Source organism: Dipodomys spectabilis, unplaced genomic scaffold, assembly GCF_019054845.1.
Source record: "Dipodomys spectabilis isolate Male_0828 unplaced genomic scaffold, ASM1905484v1 ptg000424l, whole genome shotgun sequence".
NCBI classification, from domain to species: Eukaryota; Metazoa; Chordata; class Mammalia; order Rodentia; family Heteromyidae; genus Dipodomys; species Dipodomys spectabilis.
The window spans coordinates 1,425,574-1,436,133 of NW_024871101.1; the positions used below are offsets into that span (position 1 = coordinate 1,425,574).

The following is a 10,560-nucleotide window of genomic DNA, read 5'->3' on the forward strand; positions in this document are numbered from 1 at the left end:
ACAAAGCCCTGGGTTTGATTCCTCAAACCACATAGACAGAAAAAGGTGAAGTGGCACTGTAGCTCAAGTAGTAGAGTGCTAGCCTTGAGCAAAAGAAGCTCAAGGACTGTGCCCTGGCCCTGAATTCAAACCCCAGGAAGAAATAAAAAAAAAAAGAATGATGTTGCATAGGGCAAAGAAAGATAAGAAACTGGTTGTGAACTGAGAAAATCATGCTTATCACCATAGGACATATAAGAGCTAAAAGAAATCATAGAGTGATGCGTATATGATTTACTTTGTTTCTGTTTCTCTTCTCTCACCCTATTGCCTTTTGTTTTGAATTGGTATACATTTGTAATATAAAGTTTATTTTGATATATGCACATATGTGCATAGTATGCTTTGTATATATTCACCTCTTCATGTTCCCATTTCTCTTTTTCCTTTCTTTCCTCTTTAAAATTATTTTATTATTTTGTGAGGCACAATATTTTAATTTAATATTCCATGCTCAGTTAGCTTCCTTTTTCACTAATGGCAATTTACCATTTGAGTTATACCTCCAATCTGACTTTCTTGCTAGTTAATTGGAGACAGAGTTCCTCAGTTTTCCTGCCTGTATTGGCTTCAAACTGTGGTCCTCAGATGATGGCTTCCTGAGTATCTAGGATTACAGGCAGGAAGCACTAGCCTGGTTTCGCCTTCTTTTTAAAAACACGATTTTGTGGTTTTCACTATGCTTTTAGGATGTATATTTCTCACTGGTTCCTTCTTCTATATTTATTTTACATTTATAATCCATTACCATTACTATCATTATCATCGTCAACATCACTTTAGATCTGTGTTAACATCAGTTTAGATCTATATTGCACTAATGAGTGAGATCATCCAATATTTGTTTTGGTTTTCAGAGCTTGGATTATCTCATTCAACTGGATGCTTTCTAGTTCCATACAAATGATATAATTTCACTTCTCTTTATGGTTTAGTAATATTCCATTATATATATACATATAATATACATATATCTCCCTTCATTCGTAATGGGGCACCTCAGCTGATTTTATAGCTCAGCTATTGTGAATAGAGCTGCAATAAACATAGATATTCAGGTATCTTTCTGGTATATTGATTTATTTTATTTTGAATATATGCTCAAGAGTAGTATAGTGCAAGGTCAATTTCTAATTTTTTGAGGGACTTCCATACTGATTTACATAATGGTTGGGCTAGTTTACATTCCCACCAACAGTATATGGATGCTCCTTTATGCCCACATCCTCACCAGTATCTGTATGTTTTTAAATATAATGGTCATTCTGACTGGAATGAGATGCAATATTACTGTGGTTTTGATTTGTATTTTCTTTCTTTGTATTTCTTCTAAAAACTGTCAACTCACTTCATTAGCCTATTTTTTATAAAGAGTGATGATGGTGGTTAATATTTTTGTTTCAGGTAAAAATATGGAATTGGTATTACTATGCAATTAGATTGTACACCACGGAGAGTTTTACGTTTCTAATGTTGCATATATGAACATTTTGCGTGGGTATGCAACAAGAATATGTTCTGAGGAGAAAAGAGTATTATAGCTATTATTTGCCTGGCTCTGCAAAGCCATTCATCCATTCTACTTATATCCAGCAAATGACCTTTGTGGATGACATCAATGTAATTACTTTCCCTCTGACTTTTCAAATTTGGCTAATGAAAAATACCAGTAGGAAATTAAAAGACAATTTATTTATTTATTTATTTTTGTCGGTCGTGGGGCTTGAACGCTGTCCCTGCACTCTTCAGCTCAAGGCGAGCACTCTACTGCTTGAGCCACAGCACCACTTCCGGTTTTCTAGTGGTTTTATTGGAGATAAGAGTCTCACGGACTTTCCTGCCTGGGCTGGCTTTGAACTGCTATCCTCAGATCTCAGCCTCCTGAGAGGCTAAGATTACAGCCACCAGCACCAGGCTTAAAGGACAAATTGACTGTGTTCTCTACCCGAGGCAACAAACAGTTCCTGCCATGATGGTAGTCTCCATATTCTGAAAATTATTCTGTCATTTTCAAGGATAGAGATCATGAAGATTCACCACTGTTGCTCTTTCCATCGAGCTTCACAGAAACGTGCTGCATTTTATTTCCTCTTCCTATATCTTACAATTTGTTCCTTTATAAATTTCCCATCATTATCCAATGTGGGGGTGCAATCTATTTGCTGTAAATCTACTGAGGAATACATTGAACATAACTTGTCCTTATTTACCCTGATTAAGTTCTGAGATCTACAGTTCACTTCATATTATTTTTCTCACAAGTTTGTTATTGAGAGTTACCAGGAACAAAATCTGATATTCCTCACACAACATAGCCAATCCATAGCCAATACTTTCTATCAATTCTACATCCCAATACATCTTTACTTCTTCTCTTTCTTTTTCCCAATCATTTCCATTTTTCTTAGTCCAATTTATTATTTTCTCTTCTTATTACTAGGATGGCCTCCCCACTGGTCTTTGTGTTCCCCTTTTGTGACTTTCTAATTGATGTCTTTGTTATAGTCAAAGCAAATTTTAATGAATACAATTCTACTTCAATTTGTGACCTAACTTTAGACTCTTCAATGATTTCCAATTGTTTAAGTATAAAAACAAAATATTGGTGCTGGGAAGGTGGCTCAGTGGTAGAGCGCTTGCCTTGCATGCATGAGGCCTTGAGTTTGATTCCCCAGCACCACATAAGCAAAAAGAAAAAAAGCCGGAAGTGGTGCTGTGGCTCAAGTGGTAGAGAGCTAGCCTTGAGCTGAAGAACTGAGTGACAGTGCCCAGGCCCAGAGTTCAGGCCCCACGACCGGACACCCCCCCCCCAAAAAAAATAAAAATAAATAAATAAATAAATAAATAATATTTTCATATAGTCTAAAGGACCTTACATGGTCTGGAGCTGCCTATTTTCGTAATACTTACCCATATAGCCCTTTTCATTCAGTATGCTCCAGCTTCTCTTTCTTCCACTTTCAAGCAATCACACTCCTTTCGCCATTATGGAAGGAAGTAAGCTCCCATATTCTTCTACCTGAAATGCTCTTTCTTTATTCACCTTACTATATTACTCATCTTTCAGCTCAAGTTTTGCCTTCTCAGTAAGATCAAGAGTCAAGAATTGCTCCTTATTTATAGTCCTTCAGAAATATTCCCTATTTTTTCTTTATAAGATAGTTTGTAATTGTTTAAAGAGAAGTCTCTCTCTCCAGGAGAATATATACCCAATAGAGGCATTACCCATGTGTTTGTCTGACAACTGTATATATCCCCAATAGTAAGCAAAATGCATGACTATAAATAAGAGTATGAGTAATCGGGTCAGGTTGGAGGGGGGTCAAGTCGATTGAAAGGAAAGGTGGCACTATTTATGGAGTTATGTCTCGTCTCACAGAATATGACTTGGATAAATGACTGCTCAATATTCTGATTGATAGAAATTCTGAGTTTTGAGTTAGTGGATAGATAATGAGAGTCACATATAAACACACTGATTATATCAACAGGTTATCTTTCAGTTATGCTTTTAGTGTTATTGTTTTCTTTTTTAAAATATTTTCTGGTTGTGGAAATTTAGGAAAGTATGTACTTGAAGGGCTGCTAATGTTATGTAATTTTATACTACAGCAATTGCAACTTACTTTTTTTCATTTAACCATTTCTGTCAACATGATTTGATATACAGTGTGTCATAGTATATGAAGTTTTAAAAAGCCATCAACATCTTATCTGAAGTTAGCCTTTAGGTGGCCTTTTATAACTATATATGATTGCTTATTTTTTTATGAAAAAAGGCAAAATACCAAAAAGCTTTAAATTGATGTGGGCTGAAGGTTCTCAATGTGTATTTGTGTAGTTGAATTGACATGAAAATTAAATTATGGGATAATTATAAAAAAATAATTTATAAGATATCAAAAGTAGGAAATAATACATAATCAATATGTGAAGGTGGGAATGGAGGCAGAGTTAAGCTCATAATTTTAGATTTGTTGTAGGTATGCAAAGTTAAATGCATAATAATGAATCCGTCATGCATCCTTCAAGTATTACAATTTAAAACAGAAAACAATTGTAGAATACAGTCAAAATTTATTATAGGGTTGTAGAATTCATACAACCAAAACTCCTTACAGCATTCAGCACCTGTACAGTTTTGTGGATTTCACAATATGGGTATCAGTGAGAAAGAATCATTATGTTTTTCTCATAAAAATTGTTCACATATAAATCAGATTCATTACAGAGCACCTAACAGAAATGCAAAGATGTAATTTCTAACTTCAGGAAAGCTGAACAAAATGAGAAACAAAATAAAACAATGTTAAGAGATCTGACATGCTTTACACAAAAACATCAAAACACAATTTTAAATATGTTAAATTGAAAGCATGCTCTCATATATGATTATATGAAGAGCTTGCTTTGGATAAAAACAAGATGAAATTGATCGTCAAGATGTTAGCTGACACATTCACGCTGTTTTCAGAAATCTAAACCCTATAAATTCAAAAGAAAAAGGTAATAATGATTTCATTTCGGTTTCAAACAGCAAGCAATGCCAACAAAACTAAAATTTGACAATTGCTTGCAGTGGTTAGTACTTTTTTCTTTCCTTTTTCAGTATAAGCAATAGAGTAAATGCATGAGTAAATATCTTGAGTATCCTATTAACTTGAATGTCAAAGTCATATTGTAGATCTCTGACTTTGTAATACTAAGGATACTTTGTTGTTTTTCACTCTTGACAGATCTTGGTCTCAACAATGAATTCATTGGGGAAGTGTCTAATCTTCCAGCACTTATCAATGGCACGTTTGTTGAAACCTGTGAGGAAATAAACAAATGGCTTTGAATTTTCCATGTGTGTGAAAAGATATTTAGACTTGCTCTCTCCTTTCTACTGCCCTCTATTCTCATAGTATTCCCTGGACCCAATAACACAGGATGAATGAAGCAAAACATTGCCTACCCAACAAGAGGTCTCTGCGACGAAGGCGGAAGGACTTTCTGTTGTTGCAAAGTTGGTAAATAAAGATGCCAAGGTTACTAACATCACGAATTTCCTCCACAGCAACCAAGTCTTCACGAACCACGTAAGTGTGAGGCAAATATTTGCCACTCTGAAAATGGAACAATGTATTGAAATCAGGAAATCTTAAACACAATATTTGAATCTCCATTTATAACATCCATTTTAAATTAAAAAAAAATAAACCAATCAAAATGATTTCATTTTAGAGCATTTTTAGGTTTGCAGCATACATTATAATTTTGTTACTTTATTAGCATGTATATATATATATGTATATATATAAATATATATGGGATTCAGCATGATATTTGCACATATGCACACAGCATGCCCTGATCAAATCCAGCACATTTTCCCACATACACCCTGCTCAACGTCTGTTAATCACTATTCTGTGTTCAGGTTGACATTCCATTTATGAGAGAGAACATGAGAAGCTTGCCTTTCTAGCATATTTTTCTTAACAATGTTAAGCCATAGCATATATTTTTATTCAAAAATGATTTCAATGAAATGGAATGTTTTGGCCCAATTCATTAATTTTGTAGATTTGGGAAGTAAAAATATTACTTGGAAACGCTTCTAGAAAAGTTTGATTTCCTAAATACATACCGCCAGTTTGCCAAAGAGCTCCACCAGATTCTTTGGAGGCATAACAATGGAGGTATTGAGGGGCATCAGATAGCAGTTCCCCAGAAGCAAGTCCAGGTAAGCAGTCATTCCCTGTTGGGAAGAGGAAATATTAGGTAAAATATGGACAGCATCACTTTTTCAAGTACCATTAAAACATTTTTATTCCAAAATGAACTAAGTATGAATTCAATAGGAAAAGAATGAAAAGGCTTTGCTACAACAACAACTACGATGTGAATTTAGGAAAGGATCTGTGGTTTGTAAATGAACTAGGCAAAAGAACATTCTGAAATAGCTTCTAAGAATAAGAAACTTACCTTTTCAAAGTCATGGATGATTGCTGCAGGGTCACTATCAGAGAAACTGGGAACAGGTACATCAATGATTGCAATGTTGTCATCCTCACGAATATCAGCCTCCTCTGTCACAGGCAGAAAGTAAGGCTCTCCTCCACGAAGGGAATTAACAGGGTCCTCAGAATCAAAGAAGCACATCTCTCCACGGTAAATAGTGCTCTAAAAGATAAAAAGGGAAATAAAAATCTTCTCATGCTCAGAACTATGACATTTGAATCATGTTGTACACTCATATCAATTTACTGTATGGTGGGCTCTGAGGCTTATTGATTATAGTTATCAGCATGAATAGTAATCAATTTTATGGACTGACAGTTAATTATAAAACTTCCCTTAAGTCTTCATTTCTATGCTGACCTTCACACAAATGTTTAAATTGATACAAAATGTTTAGCAATTAGTAATTTAAAGTATCTGAATCATAATTGCTATTACCTTGGGCATGAAGTACTTGTAAATGCAGGCTCCGCCAACAATTAGTCCTGCCAAGATGAATGAAAGGCCTAAGAGGGTAAGCATGCATCTTCCTGAGGAGCTCTCTTTTTCCTGAGTGGCAACTCGGAGTTCCTATTTGTGAAAAAGCAAAGTCAAAAAGCAAAACACAGATAGCACTTTCAGACAGTTGTTTTTGTGTACAATTTACTTGCTGTGATACTCAAGATATTTCAGAAAGTATATACAAAGTTGTCCTAAGTTAAAATTACTTCAGGATGATTCCTGATATTTAATAGATGTAAAAGATCTCCAACTGTATGAACCTCCCTCTGGTATTTCCAAACTCAAATAGAGATACTGTGTTAGTTGGCATTTTTCACTTCTAGAATCATACTAAAATAAGAATCCACTTACGAAATGCTGAGCTCTGTTTTTTTTTAAATTTTTAAGACAATATGACATCTACTTTGCTAATAAAACTTGAATGCATGATCCAATATTCTTAATTATAGACCCAGGGCAGCTGATCTTTAGACTATACATTTGAAATACATGGAAATAGTGATTAAAATATTATTTTGTTTGTAAATCCACTTGTTTGCCAAGTTAAAGGAGAATTAGTATTTTGGTTTACAAATTTTCAAAAAGCTGTTTTGTCAAAACTAGATTTTAAAAAAGGTTTTTGTAAGGCAGGTATGCATAATTTCCTTTTATTTTATAAATTAAAATATTAAAATACAAGCAGCAGAGATAAATATCCTAATATTCTTAATTTTATCAACAAATATGATACTTTCTAATCTTACCTAATATTCTAAAGTTTTGCATTGCATGAATGAAATAATAGTTTCCAAATCTGGGGTAAAATACTAGATTTTAAAGAATAACATTTGCTAGACATAAAGGCTATGTGGGTAACAGTGACTTGCAAGTTTTGTTAAAACAATAACTTGCATAAGAATTAGAATGAGAAATATGCAAAGCAAAAAAGTAATTGATGAACCACACCCTTCCTAGGGCAGGTAAATGTACAGTGTACCAGTCTCATTTTGTATTTCACAATATGCAACTTTACCACTCAAGGGCAGAATAAATAATCCAGCAAATCTGTATGCTTATAATCCAAGGGAAACATTAAGGTTGCTGTGCATATAGAGTTGTTTTAGTTTTTCTTCAACTGCTCTTTCATGAAACTGTTACAATGATTATGAAACTGAAGTAACTTTAATTTCATAAACAATATATGCATTTGAAGTTAGTGTAGAAAAAGAAAACACAAGAAATTATTTGATAATTTTTTTCATAATAGTTTTATTGAAAGGTCAAAATTTGAGATTCACATTTTCTTAACTAAAATTACTTAATTCCCACCATTCACGCACTATACACCTTGAAGTCTTTTTGGAGTGCCAATAATTTTCAGAAATACTTATTTTTATTTTAAAAATATAAGATTAACACTACAAAGACATAAAGGCTATGTGGGAATTTCTATAATCTAGAGCTGGAGGCTCAAAAATCATATTTGAGATAACTAAATTTAGGTATAGAAAAATGAAATAGATTGCTGTAACACATGAAAATGCTTAATTGGAAATTCTCAGAGGAATGAATTTCTTTTCTTTCTATTGAGACAAGAGAGGAAAAATTTTACACTGCAATTTCATTTCTTTTTCCCGTAATTTAGAGTTTATTACTTAGCGAGATCTAAATATGAGTATCTCAACTTCATAAGATAATACTACTTAGATGAAATATCTTTTGTTTTCTTTAAATTTGTCAGAATTCCAAACATTTTACTCTGAATAATATCTCTAAGTTTCGATACACAACCTCTGACATATTCTTCTATAGTGTTCAATCTCTCCTGGTATAACTGATCAGTAGATCACAATGTACTGTTTCAAGTACTTTGAGTGTCCTGTAGTGGCCAGGTCAGGATACTGTGCAAGTTTATGCAAAGCCTACCAAAGAAATATCATCAAAGTGGAAATGTTCACTTTTGTTTATCCTCATCACACCACAGCCCTGGCAGAAATATTACTTGCATATTAATGAAAATTATCTACAAGTCATAAAGTTTTTGATGGTGAGACAAAAAGGGGGTGGGAGAGATTGCTGTGTACTATATTTAACTCTGGCATCTAATTAGACCTCCTCTCCCAGCCCCCCAGCAAAAAATCTGGCTATGTTTCCTTTACAAAGTTATAAGGCGCATAATACTATATTTAACATTTTGACATTTAATCAAACCCTCAACAAGACAAGCATATGTTACTTTTGAGTTTTAAACTGTATACTACACAAAAAATAGTTTTATTGCTGAATTAAATATTGAAACTTTCCATGACAAAATTTCTGAATAAGTGTCTTAGCCTTTCAAATTGTGTGCAAAATCAACTATCACTACATGGATTCTCATTTCCTACAAAGCACTTTTCAATCTGTACTTTGAACACAATAGCTACAATTTTATAAAGACAACAGGGCAAGTTAGGACAGGTCTTCAAGCTCCAACACTGCAGATTTCATAAATCCAGAAGAAAATACAAATGCCTTTCAAAACTGAAATTTTAGAAAGTAGTGAAAAGTTGCTTACCAACGTTGCAAACATGGCAAATTCTTAAAGGAAACAGAATTTGGACTACATGAATAAAGTCTAACATTTTGGGGCAAAACTTCTCCAGTTCCTGGCAAAGTTAGTAGTTTAAATTATGACATTGGACCTGCTTCAGATCCTTATATGGAGGAAGTTGGATATTATTCAAAAAGAACTAAAAAAATGAAAGAATATCCCAACATTTATTTTTTACAGGAGTGTTTTTATAAAGAAAATACCTCTCTGAAAACATTTAAAGGAAGAAAGAAAAAAAAAACTCTTGCAGTAAGAGGACACACACAATTCAAATCAAGCAAAATTTTGACAGCTTCTTTAGCTAAAGCTTGACATCATAGTTTCTGGGAGAAACGGAAAATATAGATTTCACTTTGCCTCTATCAATCAGTGATCCTAGAAATACATAGATTATTATAATTTCCCCCACGTCAAAAGGAAAGAACAGTGATCGCTTGCTCTTGCTCACCCTGCTTGTCTGCTCCGCCCCTGTGGAGGTGACGGGTTTCCCTTGAGCTGGGGACAGAGTTGAGTGTCTCTTGATCCCCAGCCCTCAATCCACTCCCCCAGGAGAGGATGACATCAAGTCCCAAGGGATCGCCTCAAAAATCCCTCTGAAATAAGTGGCTTGGACTAGAACTGACAGAACAAGGCACACAGCTCGAGGGGAGAGAGAGGGGAATGGACTGCTGCAGGTAGACAGACCCGGGACCCCTGGACAAACCCAAGGAACGGGACAGACTTGTTAGCTCAGGACCCAGGGACTAAGAGCCAGCTACCATTTTTGTCTTCCCACCTGTCCGTTTCCTCCCCTTCGCCCACCCCACTTCTAGATTGTCACAGGCAGCGTGGGGACAGCTACCTTGCCGGTGAGAATCTGAGCTCGGACGGTGCGGCTCACGAGGGCCTCCACGTCCTGCCGTGCCTCCTCCTTTTGCACCGCCGTGGGAGTGTTGAAGGCGATTTTGACCATGGTGAATCTTCGGGCAGCGCGGTAAGGCGCGGCTCGAATCAGCGCCCTGGGCTGCAGGTTGGAAGAGAAAGGGATCCCGCTTGCCTAAGCAATACCTACTTTCTCCCTGTCTGCCTAAGGCTGCTGCAAGCCCAGGTCTGGGGATACTTATGACGCAGTCCTAAGCTGGGTGGGAGACCGTGGGCGGGCCCAGGGAGGTGCCAAGGGAGGAGCTGGAGGGGCCCAAGTGCTGGAGTGGAGGGGCTGGGGTTGGGGAGTTGCCAGTGGGGAAGAAGGGCGGGGTAGGGGGTGGGGTGGAGCCCGAAGCCTGCTCAGGCTAGACGTGTCTCACCTGCACCCCAGGCATGCTCCCCACCCACTCTCTGCACCCTCAGATAAGAGCCAGGAAGGAAGGAAGCCTGCATGTCGTGTCTTTCTGTCTCTATTCAGACCACAATAGCCCCTGACTCTGACACTGTTTTCCCAAACTTGTGCTTGGCCCCCTGCAGGG

At 36.1% G+C, this 10,560-nt stretch overlaps 1 protein-coding gene across 1 annotated transcript; it reads right to left on the reverse strand.

Moving 5' to 3' along the window:
* Window positions 1-4,094: 4,094 nt before the first annotated feature.
* Window positions 4,095-10,216, reverse strand: Itm2a (integral membrane protein 2A). The gene is made up of 6 exons (XM_042668254.1): window positions 9,960-10,216; window positions 6,484-6,615; window positions 6,010-6,207; window positions 5,672-5,782; window positions 4,997-5,147; window positions 4,095-4,851 (listed from the first exon to the last, which is right to left on the reverse strand). Exons 1-6 carry the CDS (start codon window positions 10,068-10,070, stop codon window positions 4,763-4,765), a joined length of 792 nt encoding a protein of 263 aa, XP_042524188.1. The 5' UTR covers window positions 10,071-10,216; the 3' UTR covers window positions 4,095-4,762.
* Between the last annotated feature and the right edge of the window lie 344 nt (window positions 10,217-10,560).

What these genes read in the sequence shown, in the direction of transcription:
- Itm2a (XM_042668254.1), bottom strand. Translation starts at nt 10,070, where the DNA reads ATGGTCAAAATCGCCTTCAACACTCCCACGGCGGTGCAAAAGGAGGAG. An exon ending in CTCAGATTCTCACCGGCAAG is followed by an intron (nt 6,616 to 9,959) that starts GTAGCTGTCCCC and finishes TTTCACAAATAG; the next exon opens with GAACTCCGAGTTGCCACTCA. An exon ending in ACAAGTACTTCATGCCCAAG is followed by an intron (nt 6,208 to 6,483) that starts GTAATAGCAATT and finishes TTTATCTTTTAG; the next exon opens with AGCACTATTTACCGTGGAGA.